The sequence below is a fragment of the Phoca vitulina genome, unplaced genomic scaffold, assembly GCF_004348235.1.
Source record: "Phoca vitulina isolate PV1807 unplaced genomic scaffold, GSC_HSeal_1.0 scaffold105, whole genome shotgun sequence".
Taxonomy (NCBI): domain Eukaryota; kingdom Metazoa; phylum Chordata; class Mammalia; order Carnivora; family Phocidae; genus Phoca; species Phoca vitulina.
The window spans coordinates 1,266,761-1,292,214 of NW_022589808.1; the positions used below are offsets into that span (position 1 = coordinate 1,266,761).

General features: G+C 36.0%; 1 protein-coding gene across 3 annotated transcripts in view; it reads right to left on the reverse strand.

Moving 5' to 3' along the window:
* The window catches only part of ANKRD12 (ankyrin repeat domain 12), a 123,754-nt gene that overhangs the window by 42,048 nt on the left and 56,252 nt on the right, over positions 1-25,454 (reverse strand). For 2 of the 3 annotated variants that reach the window (XM_032397856.1, XM_032397857.1), the window contains 4 exons: positions 24,416-24,562; positions 20,625-20,825; positions 17,518-17,660; positions 5,932-6,079 (listed from right to left, as the gene is read on the reverse strand). In XM_032397856.1, coding sequence (XP_032253747.1) covers positions 5,932-6,079; positions 17,518-17,660; positions 20,625-20,825; positions 24,416-24,562 — 639 coding nt within the window. Of the gene's footprint in view, positions 1-5,931; positions 6,080-17,517; positions 17,661-20,624; positions 20,826-24,415; positions 24,563-25,454 lie in introns of those variants that run through there. The other variant, XM_032397858.1, reaches the window with a different exon arrangement.

The window sequence follows — 25,454 nt, forward strand, 5'->3', positions numbered from 1 at the left end:
CCAGGGCTGCAGCCACGGCGGCCACCTGCAGCACATCATGAAGTGGCTGGAGGGCAGCTCCCACTGCCCCGTGGGCTGCAGCCACCTGTGCTAGTACTCCTGACCCACCCCGAGTTAGGCTCGGGGTGGGAGGGGCTGGGCGTGGCAAGCCAATAAAAGGAAGCAGGAGCCGCCAAAAAAAAAAAAAAAAAAGAAGTCCAATGCCAATGTGACAGTATTTCCTTGTAGATAACTTGTTACATTCAGAACGAAGGAAACTGACCAATATATGTCTGGGTGTGTGTGTGCATTTTCATTAAACCATCCGGAACTCACTGACCTTTATCATTGATGGACTCAGGCTATCTTCAGCTCCGGAAAATTTTCTTCTTTTTGTTTAATTGTGGACTATCCTTCACCTGTTTCTTTTTTCCCGTTTAAATTCCCGTAAATATTATTCACATGTTAGATCTGTTAGGTCTCCTAGATCTATTCCCTAAAGTCTATTATCTTTTCTTTCAGGATTCTTCCCCTTTTTATTTTTGCTGTGTTGTGAGGATTTATTTTACTTGATTTTCCAGTCTAATAATTTAAGTCCCAACAATGATCACTCCTCACTGGAGTTCTGCTTGCATAACTGTGATTTTTATTAGCTGTACCTACATTTCCTTCAGTGTTCACTTTTATCGTTCAAGTTATCTGTTTCCTCTAGTAGTTTTATATAGTTTTATTTATTCTGTTGGTTCAGAATGATCCTTTTCTTGAATTTGTAGGCAACTCTGAAGGGCTGCCTTTCTTTGTTAGCACACTATAACCCAATAATGGAGTGGTCAAAGCAGCAGCTTTCCTCTGAGTAGTGGAAGGTAAAGTGGCCTTCACCCCTGGGACTGCCAGTTAGCAGCTAAAGTACCAGGAGGAAGGCTCTCTGGTGTTTGATTATAGGTCTTCTCAAACTTTCCTAGTCTCAGTAATGGATGAACTCAGCCTACAGGTTCAGCTATTCCCTGAATTTGTGGAGTCCTGGCGTAATCCCCAAGGGCCAGTAACCCCTCCCCACCAATTCAACAAATATTTACCGAGCAGTGTACATACCACTTACGGAGTTTATAGCTACTGGATGGGGAAGAGATGAAAATAGATACTAAAAGGAATTTTGCCTATAGTTTTAGTTTCATTCATTAACATTACCACTACACCAAATACTGCTATCAACCCTTTAACCAACATTATATTTTTCTCTCATTTACAATGTCCTACCCCTATCTCCTCTTTCTATAATCAGTCCCACTTTTGGATAGGTGATAGTTAAGTAACAGCGCCGATCATTTCCTAAGTGAAATAAAGGCATTACACTACTGCTGGTCCCTCTCAAAAAAACAGAAAACGTATCAGGCTTTTCCTAACATATCATCTTAAGAATTTCTTATTATTAAAAAAACCTAATATCCTGGATCTTCTATGTGCCATTTATTGTAACTGAGTTTTGCACAAAACTCCCCCAGAAAAGTATAAAAATCACCTATTAAATACATGCTTAATTTTTTAGTCTTTACTCCTTTTAAACATTTTAATTTTTTCCTACGGGTTATCCTTTTTCATTTGCATGCAATCTATCTGTGGAAGAACCGGAGCTGTTTGGGTGTTCCACAGTCTAGATTTTGGTGGATGCAGTTCAGCACATCCCTCTAACCTTGGTATTTCCTGCAAGTTGCAGCTGGATCCTGAGGACTGAGAATTGGTATTCTTTCGTCGGGGACATGCAATATTTTCTTTTTTTTTAATTTAACATTAGCAATTATTGATCCTCAATGCTTAGATATATTAACCAACTGGGGGTTGCAAAACAGTTAATCTTTTTTCCTCATTCTTTTGGCTGGATTAATCTTAAAAGAAAATACTTCTCCTCACCTATAATGAGGTTACCCAATGATAAAGTTCAAAGGCAAAATAATTTTTTTCCAGTTCTGCCTAATTTTTAAGATAAAAAATTCGTTCTCTGATGATGCTGAATTAAAAAATTTATCACTGTAGAATCATGGATTTAAACATAAATGATGGGTTTTAAATATTTGTAATTAATACCCTTATTGAAACTCAAACTATCCCATCTCTGGCCAGTGGGAACTGTTCCAAGTTGTCTCCTAAGGCTTTTTGACAAGGCTTTGACAGTTTCCTTGGAATCTGTAATGACAAGATGTTTCAAGCTTATCTATTTCCTGTCCCAGACATAGAATCATCCATTTTTTCCAAGAAGCCCTGGTTTTCTTTTAGAAGAAAATATTTCAAGATTATAATCTGGGCATTAAGGACGGGTATTGCTTACTGTCTTAATGTCATTACTTTTGTATCTTTTCAACGGACAAAGCAAGGAAATTTTATGTATTAATATCTATTTTGAATTTCATTTGGAATTAATTTCAAAATCACAAAAAGCTAGAAAGAATACTATATATATATCCTTTACCCAGATTTGCCTATTATTGTTATACTCTCTTGCTTTATAACTTGCATTCTCTCTACACATGTATGTATATACACATTTTTGAAGGAAAATTACATACATCATGGCTCTTTACCCTTATATACTTCAGTGAATATTTCCTAAGAAATAAGTATTTCCTAAGACATAAGGATATTCTTTGTCACCACAGTATAATTTTCAACTTTGTAAATTTACAACACTAATCTACTGTCCATTTTCCTTGTTAAATGATCTAATGATGTCCTCTATAGTCACTTCCCCCCTCTAGTATAGGATACAGCCAAGGAACAGGTATTGCCTTTAATAATTATCTCTTTACATAGTCTGGAACATTTCTATCGCTTTATGACATTGACATTTCTTAATCTTTCATGGCATTGGCCTTTAAAATGGAAAAAAACCAGAACATTCTTCATGGTTATGCAGTCACAGCCAGAATGTTACAGGAGTAATGTTATACCCTTCTCATACTATCACATCTGAAGGCTCATGATGTGCATCTGTCCCTCCTTTGATGATGTTAATTTTATTTATTTATTATTATTATTTTTAAAGATTTTATTTATTCATTTGAGACACAGAGATATAGAGAGAGAGAGAGAGAGAGAGAGCATGAGCAGGGAGAGAGGCAGAGGGAGAGGGAGAAGCAGGCTCCTTGCTGAGCCAGGAGCCCGATGTGGGGCTCGATCCAGGACCCTGGGACCATGACCTGAGCCGAAGGCAGACGCTTAACCATCTGAGCCACCCAGGCACCCCTGATGATGTTAATTTTAATCACACAGTTCAGGTGGTGCTAAATTTCTCTTCCCTATCATCACTGTTTTCCCTGCCCCCCTCCTCGCTTGTAAACGTGAAGAGGCCATGTAAATATCCTGCTTTTTATAAAAAAAAAAAATCCCCTCTAGATTATCAGCCATTAGTGATTCTTGCCTAATCATTTTTACCATAAAGGGTGTATCAGGTAGAGGTGGGAACTGACTAGAAGAGGTCTTAAGGAACTTTCTGAAGTGACGGAGATAGTCTATATCTTGATAAGACTGGATTATACAGGTCTACACATTTCTCAAAACTCAGAGAATGTTTCATTAAAGAAATAATTGTTAATTTCACAAGTGTAAATAATAATAATTTATAAATTATTAAATAATAATACACAAATATTGAACTTTAGTTAATGAAATACATGCTGAAGTATTTAGAAATGTTTGCAACTTATTTTGAAAGGCATCAAAAAAAAGATGGATTGTGGGTAGATGGGTAGGTATGTGATAATGTAATAAAGGAAATACAGTAAAAAAGTTAATAACTAAAAAATGTAGTTGGTGGGTACAGTGTGTTCACTGTGTAATTCTTTGAACTTTGCTGTATGTTTGAACATTTTCATAATAAAATACTGGGATTCTAACTTCTGCACAGCAAAGGAAATCATCAACAAACTGAAAAGGCAACCTAGTAAATCGCAGAAAATATTTGGAAATTACAGCTCATGAAAATATCTAAAACATGTAGAGAACTCATACAACTCAAAAGCAAACAATCCAATTAAAAAATGGGCAGAGGATATGAATAGACATTTTTCCAAAGAAGACATACCTATGGCCAATGGTATATAGAAAGATGCTCAACATCACTAATTATCAGGGAAATGCAAACCACAATGAGATATTCCCTCACACCTGTGAGAATGGCTATTATCAAAAAGACAAGAAATAAGTGTTAGCAAAGACATGGAAAAGATGTACAGAAAACAGAACCCTCCTGTAGTGTTGGTGGGAATGTAAATTAGTGTGACCACTATGGAAAACAGTATGGAAGTTCCTCAAAAAATCAAAAATGGAATCACCGTAAGATCCAAAAATTCCACTTCTGGGTATTTATCTGAAGAACAAAAATACTAACTCAAAAAGATACACGTACCCCCAATGTTCACTACAGCATTATTTACAATAGCCAAGATATGGAAGCAACCTAAGTATCCATCTATGGATGAATGGCTAAAGATATGGTATACACATATAAAATTACTACTCAGCCATAAAAAAGAATGAAATCTTGCCATCTGCGATAACATGGATGAACCCTGAGGTCATTATACTAAGTGAAATACGTCAGACAGAGAAAGACAAATACCATTATGACCTCACTTATATGTGGAATCTAAAAACAAAACAAAACAAAAAACCAAGCTCACTGATACAGAGAACAGATTATTGGTTGCCAGAAGTGGATGCTGGCCAAAATGGGTCAAAAGGTACAAACTTTCAGTAAAAAAGTAAGTCATGGGGATGTAATATACAGCATGGTGACTACAGTTAATAATACTGTACTGCATATTTGAAGATTGCTAAGACCATAGATCTTAAAATTCCTTACCACAAGAAAAAAAAAGAAAAAATACTGTAACTATATAGGATGATGGATGTTAACTAGCTTTACTGTAGTGATCATTTTGCCATGTATACAAACATCAAATCAAGTGGTACACCTGAAACTAATGTTATACGTCAATTATACCTCAAAAAAAAAGTAAAGGGTAGATCTTTCTGCCTCAAAACTATATTATAGGTATTGTTTTATTGCCTTCTGGCAATGGCTTGATTAAATGAGTATGGTTTGATTTTTATTTACTTGTATATAAGAAGTAGTATTACCTAATTTCTTGTAGAAATTCTTTCAAATTTTGTGAGAATATGGTCAGTTATGATTTTTTTTTTTTAAGTGGGATCCACACCCAGCGTGGGGCCCAATGTGGAGCTTGAATTCACAACCCTGACATCAAGACCTGAGCCAAGATCAAGAATCAGATGGCTCAACTGACTGAGCCATCCAGGCACCTGGCCAGTTATGATTCTGAATCAATTCTTTTTCATTGATTTTTGCCTGAAAATATGAACCCTTCCAATCTGAACACAAAAGACTTTCCTCAATGAAGGAAATTTTGTTACATTTTTAATGGCTTATGTTTAAAAGAAAAAGGAGTATGCCAAGAGTCTTCTGAAATATTCTTTTAGATCCTTCCTTTTTAAAACTGTTTGTAAAACTGTGCCCTTATGTTGCAACAATGACCAGAGTTCAACCACCTAAATCAAAGAAATAAAAATGCAAAGATGATTCATTAATGCCAGGAAAAACAGGAAGGGTTTGGTTAATAGCTCTCTAATTTATAAAAGAATGAAAGAAGTCAGAGTAGCAGTGCTGATAGCTGTTAATGGGGAAAGGTTCTGCAATAAACTTGAATGTGATAGCAGTTTGCGGGGGGGGGGGGGGCGGTCATGAAAACAGGGCAATGACATGTTTTCACTTACACGCTGGGCATGTAGCAAATACCTAGGTTACTAAATTCATCATTCTTAATAGCTGGCTAGCATTACTCTAAGGAACTCAAAACATTTTATATATCGTAAAGCAGAATCAGAATGTTCTACTAAATACCATGTCAAACAGTTGAATGTAGAATATCTGAAACGAACCTGTGTAACTTTCATCATCATCAGATAAAGGCACCTCTCTTTTTAGCAGCAATTCCAACTCCTCTGTCTCTGCTACATCCACTGGACGCTCCCCGTGCTTATTAGCTTGAAATGGATTTCCACCATGACGAAGTAACAGTTTCACTATCTGCAATATTAAACAGTAGGAAGATTTAGTCTCTTCAGACATTGTATCATTTCAACCATTCTCTTGATAACACAATATCCCTCTGCCTCATCTACTCTGCCTCCCTTCCTCAGTGTCTATTCTAAATCATGATTGCTCTCTTCAAGTTCCATTTTCATTGCCATCCACCCTCCACCTTATCTTATCTAACACAAAAACATTTCCTCCTTAAAATTTAAGGTGGGCTCTTTGAGCATTAAATCTCATCATTTTTCTTCCTGTTCCATCATATGTTCAACAAATATTTACCGAGGACCTAATTAATAAGCACTATTCCCAAGTTTGCAGATAAATCAATGGACAAGAGTAACAAGCTTCTTGGCCTCTTATAATGTGTATTCTAGAGGGAATCTCAAAGGAAGTATTACCATTCTCTGTAAGGCTAATATCACTACCAATGTTCTTAATCTTATTTCCCATCTCCTGGGAATATAAACTATCAGGAACTGACATGGATTTACTCAAAACTAATGAATCAAACTTTAAGGCCATCACTTTGATGGTCCCCTTACAGTGTCCTGGATCTAATTTTGTATTCATTACTTTGACATTTTTCTTAAGCCCTCGCCTCCCCCACCACGTAAAGTAAGCTTTGGGCTCCACAAAACTGGGATGTGCCTGGTTAGTCATCATTTCATTTCTTTTGTTTGTTGTTTTTATCTTCCTCTTTCTGTTTTTAAACCTCTTTCTGATTGGCTCCTTTCTAGAAGCCAGTCTTTCCAGCTCATGGCTCTTTCATCTTAAAAAAAAAAAAAAAATGGCAATAAAGAAATGAAACAGATAAAACAGACACCTGTATTCCCCTCCTCTAGCTAAATCTGTCTTCTTTCCTTTACAGTCAAGCTTATGAAAAGATATTCACCCTTGCAGCCTTGACTTTATTGGCTCTTCATTCTACCTACAATTATGCTAACATCAGTCCTATGAAATGGGTCTACTAAGATCTGTAAAGATCTAAGCCAATGACTGTTTTCCCTAGGGCTCTGCCCTTGGTTCACTTCTCAGCTCTAGTCTACATCATCTGTTTGGAGCTCTCACCCACTGTTTGAATGTGATTGACAATTATGCAATCCATTCATTTATCTTCATTCTCCTGCTTGCTCTTTCTCAGCCTTCTTTCTCGAGCTTCAAACACAAACATCCTGGATATAGCTAGATGGGTGTATTTGCATTTCAATGCAACAGCTGAAACCCATAGGTTCCAAACACAGTTCATTAAACTTGCACCTTATCTTTTATCCATTTCCATTCTCAGTGACTGGCACCAAAATATACCCAGTCACTGAAGCTAGAAAGCTGGGAGTCATCACTGACTCTTGTTTTTGACTCATCCCCTACGTCAAATAGGTGGCCAAGTATTATTAATTCTGCTTCCTCACTGTCTCTTCTTGTTTTCACCTTGTGTTTCCATTGACATTAATGTGTTTTGTCATATGTAAATCTACACCATAATTAATTAACACATTTCTTTCCTTATTCTAGACCACAAACTTCATGAGTGACCAAGTACTTAGTCCCAACGCCAATTCTATGGTGTTTTCTGGTATTTAGGAAATAAATCATGTCTTTTTTAAAGAAACAATATTAAAGAAATTATTGAAAATTAGGAATTCCTAATAAATGAAAAAATATTTAAGAATAATGAAGACTATATTGAATAATGGAACATTTTTTCTAGACTATGAAAGAATAAACTATCAATACAGAAAATCTGAAATGTAAGAATGTATAAAGAAAATAAATTACTCATGACCCCAACTGTTAATATTTTATCTCCCTTTTTGTTCACTAACTTTTATCAAATTACACATGCTTGTGATTTTAAAAGATCAACTAGCTTTTGAAGGCCACTGGTGAAGAACAACTATCTCCAAAACCTATCTCCAATATACCTAAATAACAGATTTGAGCTTGCTGCTTCCGTATTTTTCAGTTTTAGGCATTGCCTGTTGTCTCACAATGGAACACGTGGATTCAGACATCTTTCACCAACTCTCATCCCCTCTCCTTCCATACACATACACTTCCCTTCCTCCTAGCTTTCTAATACAGTTATGTATTTCTTGTGCATTATTAGGACCAATAAAAATGTTGAGTCAAGTAGTGCACTATGACTAAATTTCCATTCTTACAAAACTTTATTTTCCCCATGGAGTTAAATGCCTTGATGTTTCATTTGCTCAATTTTCTACATAATCATCTTTAATTCATCCCCCATTCTAAGTACAGATCTCTTTGATTTAATATACTATCACTTTTTTGTTGTTGTTATATTAGAGACTCCTTTCTCCAAAACTTCTAATGTGCTCTAAAGTGGACTGGATGCCCTCTAGATTTGCTTTCCAGCTGTTACTTCCTTTCAATCATATCATCCCAAAAATACCCTTCCCTCAATTTTGTGTTGGATTCTTTAAATCCTACCTTCTTTTCTGATTTACGCCCTCATTTTGCTGAATCACCAACTCCAGAAAATTCCTAAGTAAAGATTTTTCACATGTCAGGAAATATCTTTATTCTATCTTCACTTGATTAATACTTAGTCTAGATAAAGGACAATTTTCCCTCCAATTTTGAAGCTATCACTCCATTATCTTCTAGCTTCTAGTGCTGTTAATGGAAAGTGTGATGCCACTCTGATTTTATTTTATGTAACGATTTGCTTTTTCTCTCTGTAAACTTCAGGACATTCTTTGCCCCTACTGTTCTGAAATCCAGGATAAATATATCTTTTTTTTTTTCTTTTTAAAGATTTATTTATTTGAGATAGAGAGAGAGCATGTGAGCAGGGGGAAGACAGAGGGAGAGGGGAAGCAGACTTCCTGCTGAGTGGGGCGCCCGACACAGGGCTCGATCCTAGGACCCTGAGATCATCACCTGAGAGGAAACCAAGAGTCGGACACTCAACCGACTGAGCCACCCAGGAGCCCCCCCCCCAGGATAAAGGCAACTTGATCTTGGTCTTTTTACATCCATGTGCTGAGCATTCAACTGCCCTTTCAATCTGAAGACCCATGTTCCTTCAATTCTAGGAAAATTTCTAGTTTTATTTGATAATCTCCTAAATTTTCACTGTTCTGTCTTTAAAGAACTCTTACTACGATACAAGATCTCCTAAAGCAATCATTTTTTTTCTCATTTCCGCTCCTTCACCTTTATCTTTTTGCTTCCTGGTTTCTGGGAGACTTCCTCAACACAAATGACCCTTGAACAATGCGAGCGTTAGGACACTACCCCTGTGTAGTTGAAAATCCATGTACAACTTTTGACTCCCCAAGAGCTTAATTACTAATAGTCTACTACTGACTGGAAGCCTTAGCAATTACATCAACAGTCAGTTAACATACATTTTTCATGTTATTATGTATCATATGCTATATTCTTACAATAAAGCTAGAGGAAAGAAAATGTTAAGAAAATGGCAAGAAAAAGAAAATACAGTACTGTACCCCATTTATCGAAAAAAATCTGTAAGTGGCCCCATGCAGTTGAAACCTGTGTTGTTCAAGGGTCAACTATAATCCATTTTTCATTTTTGCTACCATATTATTAATTTCGAAGAAGTTTTTTCCTTCATTGACTGTTCCTTCCTTAATGCATTTAGGTCTCATTTCATAGCTACAATAAACTCTTATCTCTTTGGGGAAATTGATGGGATTTTGGGGAAGTACCTCATGGCATTATCCTGTCCTCCAAGTTCCTACTTTTCTATTTGCTTGTTTTGGTCTTTGTCATCTTATATTAGAGGCTTTTTTCAAATGCAGGTGGATCACGGGCTGTCCACATGTAAGAGTAAGGCAATGAAAGTTTTATTGGCATGGTTAGGACTTGCTGACAGATGAACTTCATGCCAGTGTGATATGACAGGTCCATTTCATCAGATTCCCCTCTTGGCTAGTTCAATTGCCTGTGGAGAAATCTTCCAACTTACGCCTAAAACTGTAAGCCTTACTGTCAGCATTCTGGTTGCTGAAAGGAGGCTGGGGTCTTAAAATTCAGTATGTTTCACTTAATTAACTTACACTTAAATCCTTACTCTCACCTGTTCTTGTGGTATGTCAGTCCAGAATATATGGTTCATATTTGCCAATAAATCAACACCCATTCTTCTGCCAGGGTCAGAGAGGTGCAGTCATTTGGCTATGTAAAGTTAGGAAGGGGATATAAGGGTCAAAAAGACTTTGATCCATTTCTCTTGTTTTCAGTTCTAGCTTAACAGGCACTTCCAGAAGTACCAATAGAAGGTGGTACACACTTCCAGGTAGCATCAAATCCTCTTTCTGGGATTCTGTGTTGGAATGGCTCTGGTTTCAATTTTCTTTGCTTTTCTAAATCAGGAGTTGGCAAATTTGGTTTATAGACTAAATCTGGCCTGCTGATGAAGAATAGCTTTTATATTCTTTTAAAATACCTTAGGGGCACCTGGGTGGTTCGGTTGGTTAAGCTTCCGACTCTTGATTTTGGCTCAGGTCATGATCTCAGGGCTTTGAGATCGAGCCCCGCATCTGGCTCCACACAGAGGATGGAGCTTGCTTAAGATTCTCTTTCTCTCCCTCTCTCTCTGCTACTTTAAAAAGGATTCATAAAGGAGAATTAGTTCAGAGGAAGAGAGAGGAAGAAAAGAGGGAGGAGAAAGGAAAGGATGTTGGAGGCGGCACGTGGACAGCAAAATCTAAAATATTTACTATCTGGCCCTCTACAGAAAAATTTTGCCAAACCCTGTTCTAGATAAGTAACCACTCACTCTCCTAGTTTCCATCTCCCAAAATATTGGTTTTCTTGTTTCTTCTGTTTTTGGCCTTGTGTACCTGTCATTTAGAGTCTCCTCTTACTGCCATTTTAGGAGTTTGAGAAGTTACAGAAATAAAAACTTTTAGTTATTATAAATAATACTGTAGGGTACATCTTTGTAAGTTGAAAATTTTACATTTTTAGGCTTATTTCCTTAGGCTAGAGCCCTAGGATACGAAAATAGAATGCAGGATCTTGATATTGCTGAAAACTTTCAGCACCCATCAGGAAATAATCAGCAAATATTTATTACATGTCTATGATGAGTCAGGGACAGCTGGTTAATTCAAACATGTTACAAAAACCCCAACCTAGATAATCCTTTACAGATTATCCTCATATGCAAATAATTACTTATTCTGAAAAGGATTTATAAAGTAACTTAAAGTTGTTTAAAACACAAGAGAGAACAAATTTTAAAACAGGTAAAAACAATGAACAATTAGAGATAGGTAACTAAAATAGAACTAGGAATAAAGCATTACAAAGTATGTCATTAAGTACTATATACACTTGCAAATGGTAAGCTAAAGATTAGGTTCTTAATAAGCTGTTAGTCCTCTTACTCTAAATAATTAGAAAAGGACACAAAACTGTTATCTTTCTGCCTCTCCCATCTTAGAAATGTTTTATGGATGGTTGCAGTTGTACTACTGAGTGAAGAAATCCAATTCTTAGAGATTAGTAATAAATGGTACAGATATATACACATGAGAGTTTGGTGGCTCTCATTTTCCTCCTCCTCCTTAGGCATAAGTAAAAGAACAAGGAGAAAATAGCTCTCAATAGCTCTGAATTGTGACTCCTACTATCCTAGGCATGTTGGTAGGAGGAAAAGCAAAGGTCTCTTAAAAGTAGCATGCCAGTCTCCCTCTGAAGAGAGACTGGAAATAGTGTTTGAGTCTCTGTGTATAGGAGCTCAAAGGTCAGCCTCTGGAAATATTTGCAGCTCTGTGCACATTTAGAAACTTGTATTCATAGAAACATGTCTAACAAGGCATAATTCTTTAACATTATATTTAGAAATTAGGAAATGTTTATTACTTTAAAGAGAAAAAAATTCATCTCTGATAAACTATAAATAATGCTTTTAAAAAGAAGAGCAAAAGTACAGTAAAATATCACAGCTGGGGTGCCTGGGTGGCTCCAACCGTTAAACGTCCGACTCTTGGTTTCGGCTCAGGTCATGATCTTGAGATCAAGCCCTGCTTTGGGCTCCGTGCTCAGCGTGGAGTCTGCCTGAGATCCTCTCCCTCTCTGCCCCTCCCCCACCATGTGCATGCTCTCTCAAAAAAACCCAAAAAACAAAAAAAACCACAGCCAGAAAATAAGTCACTTTCTGATAAATGCTGTGGAAAAGGAAATGTATCCTATATATTGTCAGGCCTTATAAATTCTTTGGTATTCTGCTTATCTTTGGTCACTTATGTATTCATCCACCCATCCATGTACCTACACATGCACCATGGCGAATTTATTATGATGTGTTAATATTAAGTCTTATGTGACAAGAAGTTCCAGGGATCACTAACACAAATCAATACAAAAAAGCCTGTATGCATGGTACTCACAGTGCAGTGCAGGAAACATATATCGGTAAAAAAAAAAAAAAAAGTTGTAAGTGCTATCATACAGGCATATACAAATTGTCAAGGGAGCAGAAAAGACTGGTCCAACAGTAAGCAAAAACCAGTTTAGGAAAAATAACATTTATAGGCTGCATTTTTCTTCAAAATTAGAACTCCGAGAATCATGAAAAATACCTTAGAGAAAAAAGTCAAAAAGAAAAATAGTATTTTCAGTTTCCAAATTTTAGTTTCTAAAATATCTGGGTATATTTGAAAAACAGTAATATACTCTTTTACCTCTGACATTTCTATACCATTTTAGATTTCAAGGTGTGTTTACAAGCACAGTGTCTTTTTTCCTTCAAAATATCCCCTTTAGATAGATATTATTTATTACATAATTTAAAAATGAGGAAATGGAGATTCAGAGGAGAAAAGTAACTCGTTCAAAACCACATAGTTGGTTAACTGGAGGCCACATCATATCTACTTTCACTTCAAATTCCATTTTTTCTCAACCAGAGTAAAATTTGGCTTTTTAGATAGGCAGCTTGACACTGAAATTTCTACTGCACGTCAAAAAAGAAAGTAAGGCAGAGGATGTTTGCTGCTAAAGAGAAAGAAAAAAAGAGAGATTTTCCAGCAGAAAGGTATGAGGTGATATCAAAATCCAAACTAGGACATTACAAAGCATGTCCTATCTTTCTCACTAGAGAGTGGAGACTGTATTAAATAACAACTCTCCCAGATTACTGAATCATCATTTCATTTTTTGTCTTAAAAAGACAGTGAGATTAAGGGGCACCTGAGTGGCACAGTTGGTTAACCTTCCAACTCTTGGTTTCAGCTCAGGTAGCGATCCCAGGGTCCTAAGATCGAGCCCTGAGTCAGGCTATGCACTCACTGCTGAGACTGCTTGAGATTCTCTCTCCCTTCCCACTTGTGCTCTCTCTCTTACATAAATAAATAAATAAACTTTAAAAAAAGACATTGAGATTTGTCCCTTTTGGTCCCTTAATTTGGAGTCATATTAATTTGATAAATCTGGGAGTGTCCTGCAAGAGTGTGACTTCTTATGTCAATGCTCCTCCAGGCTCACAGAGAGGCTGAGGGTATTGAAATGTAATAGGCCACACATTTTTTTTTTTTAAAGATTTTTATTTATTTATTTGACAGAGAGAGAGATAGCAAGAGCAGGAACACAAGCAGGGGGAGTGGGAGAGGGAGAAGCAGGCTTCCCGCTGAGCAGGGAGCCCGACGCGGGGCTCGATCCCAGGACCCTGGGACCATGACCCGAGCCGAAGGCAGATGCTCAACCTACTGAGCCACCCAGGCACCCCTAGGCCACACAGTCTTAACAAGACACACCAGAAGCTTATTTGCTTATTGTGATGATTAAAAGAATCAATACATATAAAACCTTTAGAACACTTCTTTTTCCACAGTGAAAACACAAATACAGCCGTGAGAAGTTAATGTAATGTAGTTCACAAAATAACACAAAATAAATGATCACAGAGGGCAAGTTACTCATATTTAGTTTCATACCCTAGTCATTTTATCATGTGAATACTGAGGATTTTTCTTACTGTAAAAATCTAATTTTCATTTTTGTCACCCAGTTGGTTTTTCGTATTATTTAACTCTGGGAAATATTCACTGAAACCTATTAAGTCAAAGAAGACAAATAAATGCAACTACCTGAAAATGCAAAGTAACAAGAACCTCAGATAAATAATTTATGTGACACTCCATTATCAAGTCTTCCTTGATATAAAAAATTTCAGTAGTTCCAAATGTTTTTCAGATCAATAAGCAATTATATCTTCATTTGTAATGAAATGGTGCCACTTACATGCAGACTGTTCAAATATTCCTCAAAGAAAATGTTATTTATGGCACAGTTTCAAGCAGAGGAAATTGCTGACTTCATGGAATTCAGAGTACAAGATATTAAATGTGATGGTAGTGAAGACTAAGTGTTCATCCAGCTTAAAAAGAAATGCTGCGTATAATGCCAGACTTGCTAAAAGATACCCAAATCTTCTTCTCCTCTTCTTTTATCACTATCGCTCGTCTATTCAATAGGAAAACAATACATGAGGACATTTTTTTAAAAAGGGAATTTCCTGACCTTATACCGGATGAGGTTCACTTGGGATTAGGTCACCATGAAAATAAAAGTTTTACCTGAGTGTCAGGAGTTTGGATTCACAAAGGCCAGTGTCCGACTCTTGCCTAGAGAAACCTGAGGGTGAAGGGTTGATTGGATTTGCTGCTGATAAGCAAGGAAGGAGGGCGGTCATGGAAACAGATCTGCATGCTCACTAGTGGTGGGAAATGGTGTGTGTTTCTCTGGGCCATGCCTGTACTGTAGATTGGAGTGGAGGGACAGCTGCATATGGATCAACAGGGCCAGGTAACATTAACAGTGCCGGGCTGAAGCTTCCATCTGAAGTTTATAGTAGATGTTGTGCACTGCTCAGATACCCTCTTCTATACCAAGATACTTATACCTTCAGATGCTGGAAGTATTGCTCACTAACAACTGTTAGCTAAGTTCCTCACCAGGAACTGCCATGGCCAAAGGGTGCGGCAGCACTTAAGGGGTGTGCCTCCTTGCCGTCAGCAGCTTGCATCCCCCCCCATGTGGGGGCACATAGACCTAGCCCTTACCTCAAATCAGATCATCTCAGAAGTGCATCCGCAGTTCAGCTTTTTCCTTTGTTCTATCCTGCTCCTGTCACATCTTTACAGGTGTTGTTCCTGACATCCCTCTTTCCTCCCATCCTCTGCAATCACCAGCAAATTCCTGTCTCAGAATCCCAGGGCACCCAACCTATGGTACATGTGAGAGTGGTCCTAGCTGCAGACTCTAAAAACCCTAAAACAGGATTTCTGAACTGGATTACATGCTGGCTGCCATGAGATGGGAGTACTGATAGTCCTGGCATATGATGGTCACGTAACTGTTCAAACTTCCAGGCCTTTGAGAGGTCCTGGGGAAGTACTAATTGTAATGACTGCTTCTCTTCTCTTCTCTCCTCAAAACCAGGAAAATGTACCTTCCCCAACCTTGAAGAAGAGGTTTTTCTCAAAATAAGAGTAAGTTTCTGGGTTTAGATAGCACAGTGGAGAACAGTTTAATGGTATTTTACCTAAGTCAGGAAGACTGAATAAAAGTTTCTCTAAGACAAAATGAGTTTATAGTCACTCCTCACAGCTGTCAAACAAAAACTCCCCCTATGCTTGGCTTCTAAAGTGCTAGAAAACATTCTTATGTCATAGAATATTGCTTTCTGGAGAAAGTACTGTCTCAAGAGAAGGACCTACAAATACTGACATTTAGGAGACTTCTGACAAAACAAGACATCTTGTCCACCAGACATACTACAGAGAAGCCCACCAGCCAACATGCTCTGGATATTACACATCTTGTCAATCAGGCTTTTTAGAGCTTCATTCAAATATGAATGAACGCAAGTTAACAAAAGATCTCTAATGTGAGAAATACACCAAATCAGAGCAATAACGTGAAGGATTTGGGGGAAATCTGTGACCATGCAGGAAGTGGAGCAAACCATTTAATTAATATCCTCAGAGTTAAGATGGGCACCCAGGAACTGGAAATTTCATGGAGAGACTGAGAATCCCGCATGGGATTAACGGTAAAGCAATATTCCAGGATAGCATCTATGCTACAGGATGTAGAGAGCAACTAGTCCCAATTAGATCAGGATACAAGATACCTTATATACAGGGATATGAGAAATCCCACAGGTATTTCTCAAAAACAGTAAGCTGATCAATGTGCTGTACCTTAGAGGCATTTTAGAGTTATGTCAGAGAGAGGAAAGAAGAACAAAAACAGATGCATGGAAAAACTAAATAACAAAAAAAAAAGAACAAGAATGTGTTAACCCAGGTAATAAAAAATCCAAAAAAGAAAATACAATTATAGAAAGTACAGTATAGACTAGTACAGACTAGATACTATAGATTCTGTGAGTCTCTGGGCAGCAATAAAATCCTTTGCAGGAGGTCAATAAATAATAACTAAAAATTAAAAAGCAAGACAGTTTCACCTTGTTAGAAATACAGAGGTTAACTACTAGAAGAAAAACCTACAATAATTGCTTTTGGCGAAAGATACTGGGAAATGGGGAAGAACGGGAGGGAGCCTACGGTTATCTTTAGAAGCTGAATAATACTTTTTAACTTTCTAAACTATGTCCAAATATTCTTTGACAAAAGTAAAAACTATGTAAAGAGAAAACCTATTTATTTGAAAACAAAATCCTGCTTTAGAACCACTGCTAACAGTGCCCCAGGTTGATGTGTTCTCATTGCATGCAGATTACTGCAATGCAATTTAAGCATTAAACACACTTAAAACATGAGCTTCATTACAACAAAGATGGGTTTAGCTTTTTTATTTTAAGATGGGTTTAGCTTTGATATCAACTTGTCAAACACTGAAAATGCAAATGGATTTAAAACCTACCATGGTTCATAAAATTATATCAAAACAAATTAAACATGATGTTCAAAGATGCCATTAGTTTGTAAGCATATATAATCATGTTTGATTATGTTTTAGTACTATACACATAAGTCATCTGAATATATTAAATAAACAATGTCTGCTAAAATTCAGGAATGAAGGTTGTATAGCAAGAGATCATTAAATACTATAAGTCTAAAAAATATATAGGCAGGGGGACTCAGTAAAATTTTTACTTTAAGTAAAATCTGCTTCAACCACTGTACCTTGTTATCTGACAGTAGAAGGCCTTGCAATAAAAATTTTGCCAACCTGTTTAATTGTCCAGTTACATAGATTTTATGAAAAGATAATGCTAAATCTGACTATGATAGGAATTAGCAATTAGAAGGCAGAAAAAAGGGAAAATAAAACATAGATGAGCTGACCAGGCATCGAGTGAAATAGGAAATGAGACGGTATGACTAAAAAGTGAAATAAATGACTCTGGGTTGAATTAATATTTTGCAAATGTATATTGATTTTTCTATCATACTTACATCTCTGTGCCCACTGCTAGCAGAATCATGGAGTGGAGTGTCATCATCTAATCCTTGTGTATTAACATCTGCTCCAGCTGCTATAAGTATCTTAGCAACATCATAATATCCAACGTTGCAAGCTTCATGCAATGGTGTCCAGCCTAAAGTTAGAATATTAATTTAACATATATGTACTAATTCAAAATATGTACTTTTTATATACATAGCCATGTGAGATATACTGATTCTAATGCACATAGCACAGAAGGAAAAAGGAATGATGAACAAGTTAGTGGAAATAAACACCTAAGAACACTACCAATTCTACAGACAGTTCATTTATGTTAACATTATTTCCACTGGGGCTAAATTATTTTACCAAAATATTAAACATTTAAGCTTATCCAATATAAACTTGCTGTAATTTTTAATAATCATCTAAACTATGGAAAAAGAACAGAAGAATATAAAAATATTAATAAGGTTGTTAGGGGATTTCAACAAACAAAAACCCCCATGTTTAAGGGTTTTCATCTTTTCCAGACTTAATACCTACTTTAACTAAAATAAATTTACCATTGCAGTAACTCTGGTGATGAAAAAAAGTTACATGTTCATGAAAGAAAAATTAGAAAACAAAAAATACAAAGCAGAAAAGAAGCATCACCCATAATTCCACCACCCAGATGTAGTAATTTGAAGACTCTAGTATAAATCCTAACTTCTCTCCCTCTTAGATTTATAATAATTTTTTTTTTTTTTTTTTAAGGTAGGCTCCATGCCCAGTGTGGAGCCCAACACAGGGCTTGAACTCATGATCCTGAGGATCAAGACCTGGGCTGAGATCAGGAGCTGGACACTCAACTGACTGAGCCACCTAGGCACCACTAGATTTATAATTTTAAAATCAAACTGGGAAAGCTGTTTAACCCTCTTCTACTTACTGCAGTGAAAATAATCTTCCATGTCATTACACTTTTCTGTAACACAGTATAACACTGATTGATATACCATAATTTATTTAAGCAAGATCCTATTACTGGGCATTTAGATTATTTCTAATTTTTTTTAAAGATTTTATTTATTTATTCGAGAGAGAGAGAGAGCACACAAGCTGGGGGAGTGGTGAGGTAGGGGTGGGGGAGGGAGAAGCAGGCTCCCCACGGAGCAGGGAGCCTGATATGGGGATCGATCCCAGGACCCTGGGATCATGACCTGACCTGTAGGCAGACGCTTAACCAACTGAGCCACCTAGGCACCTCAGATTATTTCTAATTTTTAAAATATTAAAAACAATGCTGCAACAAATATCCTTACAACTAAATCTTCATGCACAGCCATGACTAAATATTTAAGGTAAGTCTTTAGAAGTGGAATCGTTAGAGCAAAGTACTTTTTGGTTTCTGATATATAACACCAAGTTTTCGCCTAGAATGGGTGTTATGCATTTTAAGTTTCATTCTTTAAAGCAGACCCTGTTCATTGTCCTCTTTTCCACTCCAAATAGAGAAATAAATTCCAGGTGTATTCTAATAGGGCTCCCCATAATAGCAAAACAAAAATAAAGTTTGGAAATGACAAAATAAGGGATATAGTTTTATAATATAGGAACAGAGAAGGCCTTCTTAAAAAAAAGTCGAAGAATCCATGAACAAAAAGATTAACCGATATTACATAAAAAATTAAAACTTTAGTACAATAAACAACATTGACATGAAAATTCAAACATAGCCACAGACAGTGAAAACCTTTACATATTTGATAGAGAATTAAAACCTACATTAAGCAAAGGGCTCTTACGTATTAATAATACTGCCGTAAGAAAAATGGGCAAAAGACTCCATCTGGCAAGTCACAAATATACACATAAATATATAGTATGCACTAGAAAAAATATTCGCTGTCATTACTGATTAAGAAAATCCAAATAAGGTCTTTTTTTCATTTGTCAGATTGTTAATAATTAAATTGATAATATCCAGTTTCAGTGAAGATGTGAGGAAAAGGGCTCTTTTATATACTCTTGATGGTAGTGTAAATTGATAAAAGATTTTTTGGGGGGGCCACTTGACTGTATTTACAAAAATTTTAAATATGTATCCCCTTAACAGTTCCATTCTGAAATTCTGAAATCCTTCTATAACACTTCTTTCTTTCTTTTTAAAGATTTATTCATTTGAGAGAGAGACAAGAGAGCATGAGCAGGGGGAGAGACAGAGGGGGAAGCAAGCAGACTCCCTGCTGAGTCAGGAGCCCGATAATGTGAGGCTCGATCCCAGGACCTGAGCCAAAGGCAGACACTTAACCATCTGAGCCACCCGGGCGCCCCTATAACACTTATTTCTATAGGAGTGTTCACTAAAGTATTGTCCATGGAATCTATACTACAGAATGATATGCAGCTGTTGAAATGAAAAAAATAGAACTACCTGTATGTACTGACAGAAATGCCTGTAAGAGATTAAAAAGGCAGGTTGTAGAACTACAGACTGATAATATAGATGGGATGACTTAATTTTTTTAAAAAGCCTATTTACGAATAAATGTTCATTTTACATATATAATAAAAATGCACAGAAAGGATAACCTTGAAATTGTTAACAATAGTTTTGTGGCAAAAAAAGAAACTATATTGTAGTATGTGAAACTAAAGGGAATCTCTATATTGTTCCCTACATGCTTTTACTGTTTGAATTCTTTACAGTAAGAATGTACTAGTATGGTATTTGAGTAATTAAAATGAAACACCACCATTGTTAAAGTCCTCATGCTCAACTGAATAAATGTTCTTGAAAGACTTATGAATGAATTAACACTTTGAAAACATTATATAACTCTAATTCATCTAGAATAGAGCCTAAATTGGATAAAGAATTTTATGGTAATATGTCAACTAAAATAGAAGTTTAATATTTAAAAATTTGAGTAGTTCTTGACTTGGAATTTTCAGCAGAGGATCAGGGTTTTATGTACACAGTCTGAAAGAATTTTGTAGTAAAGTACACTTTTAGAACACTTTTGTTTCAGCAAGAGGAATACAGGAATACACATTATATTTTAATAAGAAATCTGTCTAGATGATAAATTTGAGTTCCTGAGCGTTAGTCTTCAATTACTAATCTTACCTGCAAAATCTTTCACATTCACATTTGCCCCTAAACTTATTAATTCTTTGACTTGTTTCACATCTCCTCGAATAGCTGCCATGTGTAAAGGAGTTTCACCACGTTCATTTCTTTTATTAACTTTATCTTTTTGTCGAGATGAGGAACTGGGAGTTTTCTTCTGGGCTGGTGTTGTTTGTGATGGATGATTTGGTGTGGAATCTGTAAGAAAAAAAAGAAATTAACAAAAGTTCTAAGGCTGATATTTTCTATATTCATTGAAAGGTTTGTAATGTGCAATTTCCTGGAATGGGGGAATATCTTCTCACCCTAACACTCCAAAACTTGGTTTAGATGATATATTAATAATTTAACCAAATATATGGAGTAGGTCTTCCTTTAGGGTTATCAAATATTGCATGAGAAAATTTAGAAAAAATGTTTTATTCTGTCAATTCATAAAATTGGCTTAAAGTGATAACAAAATATCAAGTATAGGCCCTAAAAGTGTTTGCTCAATGAATAATTTGATAAACTACAAAAAAACAACAACGTATTTTTCATGGCATGTTATTCTATTATTCCAGCACCTAGATGAAATGACATTGAAGGCCTGAGTTCATACTTTTAACTCAGACAAAGTATTAGAGTTCTATTCTGATATTAAGTGCAAATTGAGGTCATGGATGATTTTAGCATAAAAATGAAGCTTAAGATGTATAAGAAATAAGGACAGCCTGGGAAGGCCTTTAAAAAGGGGGCTGATAAAAGAGAATTTTTTCTGCTTTGCTTTGATTCTCATCCTTTGATTTTTTTGTTCTGATCTCCATACCAAAAACAAAAAAATTAAATAAGATGATGCCCAAAGTTTTCCCTCTTGTCCCAATTTCAGAACTACTGGAAACGAAACAAAACAAAACAAAACACATAATAGGTTTCTCAATCAGTTAAGGATTCCAGACACATGTATAGTGTTAATAATTAATTCTGAAAATTCACAACTATTTAAAAGAAACAACTATTCTAAGAGAAAAAAAGTCTATGGAAAATAAATTTCCAGCATCATGTAATTTTCTTGCAAACTGACATGATTAGGGTACTAAAGTACTATCATTCTTTCCTCAATAAGAAAAAAGTTTAAAATTTACATTTTGGATTTTAATGTACATTGCATCAGTAACAGTTTCCTATCTGTACTTCTATAATGTACAACTCCGTAAGTGCAAGGACAGTTATCTACCTTATTCATTACTGTTTCTCAACTGTTTAGAAGACTTCTTGGCACATGGTGGTACTCATGCAGTATTTGTTAAATGAATAAATGAATTTTACTATAATCCTTTTTTTTTTTAAAGATCTTATTTATTTGAGAGAGAGAGAGCAGGGGCAGGGGAGTAGGGGGAGGGGCAGACGGAGAAGCAGGCTCCCTGGCTGAGTGTGGAGCCTGACACAGGGCTTGATCCCAGGACCCCGAGATCATGACTTGAGCTGAAGTCAGATGCTTAACCGACTGAGCCACCCAGGTGCCCCATGAATTTTACTATGATCTTTATAGTCAAATTATTTATTAAGAAAATTAGCTGTTCAACTTCTTAAAAACGAAATGACATACTTTTTATTTCATACAACTTGCAAGGAATTCATACAAAATTTTATTAGCCATTTCAAAGTAATATTCCCATACATAAAATAATAGTATTGTCCATAACGGCAATCAGGGTAAACATAATATAAACATGGAAAATTAATTATGTAATGGATAAAATAATGAACCCTAAACTGCAAGTGTGTTTATATTTTGGCAACCAACTCTGTATTTCAAAAGCTTTCCACTCTAGTTCGACATATAATAAAGTTGGCTAAAAATCCTTAAATGAAAAGAATCAACTGCATTATAGTGTGATCTTATTTGTATTTTAAAAACACAAACAACAGAGGGCGCCTGGCTGGCTCAACTGGTGGATCATGTGACTCTTGATCTCGGGGTTGTTGAGTTCAAGCTCCATGTTGGGGGTAGAGTTTACTTAAAACACACACACACAAAACAAGAAATACACACTACAACAAAAGGTATATGTTTGCATGTTTATGCCTAGAAAATTTCTAGAAGAAATACTAGCGATGAGGCAAGATTAACTTTTTGTCTTTTTTTTTTTTTTTTAGGTTTTATTTATTTATTTGACAGAAAGACACAGCGAGAGAGGGAACACAAGCAGTGGGGAGTGGAGAGGGAGAAGCAGGCTTCCCGCGGAGCAGGGAGCCCGATGCGGGGGTCGATCCCAGGACCCTGGGATCATGACCTGAGCCGAAGGCAGATGCTTAATGACTGAGCCACCCAGGCACCCCTACTTTTTGTCTTTTAATTTATTTTAAGAATGGAGGTTCCTGGTATTAAGAAAATGAGTTTTGAAAGCAAAAGTCTTCTCGGGGCGCCTGTGTGGCTCAGTTGGTTAAGTGTCCAACTCTTGTGGCTCAGGTCATGAGATCAAGCCCATTGCTGGGCGTGGAGCCTGCTTAAGATTCTCTCTCTCCCTCTGCCCCGCTCCCTGCCCCCCAACCCAGGCTCACACATGCTTGCTCTCTCAGAAAAATTAAAAAATTAAAAAAATAAAATCTGACACAAGGTCAACATTTTATAGAAACATTTAAAGTTTTAACAATGTATAACATCTTTAATTTGGCTATAGTCTTTCAGAAATTGCGAGTGGAAAGGTAGGAGAATAACCCGAAACAACATGCTCTTACTTAAAAAAGCAGGAAGACCTAAAATGTGTTTATTAGTAAAAAATACCAGACAGATCATGATTTTATGGAAACTATAATACTAAGAAACTCTAAGAATTTTACCATGTTGTCACAGTTTTTTTTAAAAAAAAGAGCCAATATGAGAAAACCTCACTAGAGTCAACTGTCCTTTTCAATGCATTTCAACAGGGTCTGTTACATTACCCAAAATCTTATATAAAGATGCCTTGAATTCAGAGCCAATTTTTTTTCTCTAGACAAAACTGATTTACTTTATCAATCAATCAGAATTGTACAACTTAAAATTTTTTTGTGTTGTTGCCAGAATGCATTCAATGCCCAATATTACCATTTCAGCCCAGCTATATGGATTTTATCTACCTTTTTATAGCTCCTTTAATTAATTAGCGGGTTGGGTGGTTTTGTTCCCTTGTTGTTTTGGTTCTGCTGTAACCCATCTAATTATTTTTGGAGGGCACAGTATAGGAATAACTCCCCCCCACATACATGTAGTACACCACCTTAATTGGAAGTGTGCAATGAAATACAAGATAAATTTACATAGTATGCTACAGACATGTTTTCCTTTTAAAATAATTTAGATCTCAAACAAAAAAAAATGGATTACACTATTGCTTCTAGAAGTACTCATGTGGTAAGATTACCAGTTTATCAGCAGGGTGCTAGCAAACTTAAAAGTAAACTATAAAGCTAGAAGCAGCTTTACAGAAACTGTGGTAAAAGGTTTTTTAGTAAGGTGAAAGCACACAGTGCTACAATGGATTTCTCAAGTCGACTGGCCATTTCTAAATTACCCATTTTAGTTGACATATATTTTCTGCATGTCCGCTAAGTGCAAAGATCCCTGCTCTAGTATAGATCCTTATCTGGTGGAAGATACACAAATAGACAATTATCACACAAATAAATGTAAAATTACAAACGTGTTATAAGAAATTTTTATTAAATCCAAGAAAAATGTAAAATCAAAAGTTTAAAGTAGTAACTGTTAAGGGTAGAGAGTCTGAGTAAAACTAAAAATACACATGTACTCAAATTGATGTCACCTGGACTGTTGTCTCTTGCTGTCATCTGCATGAGAAGTGCCATCTGCTTCCGCTCAGAGAGTGGATAACCAAAAAGAATGCTAACTGGTGTGGACTTCTTATTTCCAGCTTCCTTTTTTGTTTTCTTCTTTTCTGGACCTTCTTTCTCTGGAATTATTAATAAATATGTAAGAATTTGAAAGAAATGTAAGCACTGAAAAGCAAAACATAGGAAAACTTAAAAAAAAAAAAAAACAGATGCTATACACGTGTATGAGAAACATGTATAATATACAGACCAGCAATATGTTGACAAAAGAGCACTAGACTTTTATTATATAAGCAGTTTTCTTCCTGAATGCTTTGAAAAAAATATATTATTAATTCTACTGTTTTCTGAAAATTAAGAACATTTGGAAATTCATTCCTAGTAAAATTTGTATTTTAATGATTTGTTCTTTTAAAATTTAACTTCTTCAGGGCGCTTGGGTGGCTCAGTTGGTTAAGCGACTGCCTTCGGCTCAGGTCATGATCCTGGAGTCCCGGGATCGAGTCCCGCATCGGGCTCCCTGCTCAGCAGGGAGTCTGCTTCTCCCTCTGACCCTCCCCCCCTCTCATGTGCTCTCTCTCTCTCTCAAATAAATAAATAAAATCTTTAAAAAAAAAAAAAAAATAAAATAAAATAAAATAAAATTTAACTTCTTCAATAGTATTTCAAACATTCCTTAGTATTTTATCTTTGAAACTTCTTTCATTCATTATAATTTTATTCTTAATTATTGCTAAGTCCTTACAGCAATGTTCCTTCAAATTACTTCCCTAATTCCACTGATGATTTGTACAATCTTCTAACAAGATAAGTATTTAAGACAAGTCTCATCACACAAAGTAATTATTGTAAAAAAGCAAAGGATCACTTTATTCCAGACACAGGATAGTTGAACACGGAATGATATTAATCAAAGCTAAAACTGAGCAAATTAAAGATTCTGTGTGTGTGTAGGTAGGTGGGGGTGTTTAACAGAGATTCTGCAAAGATCCAAAATGTCTTAAGAATTTT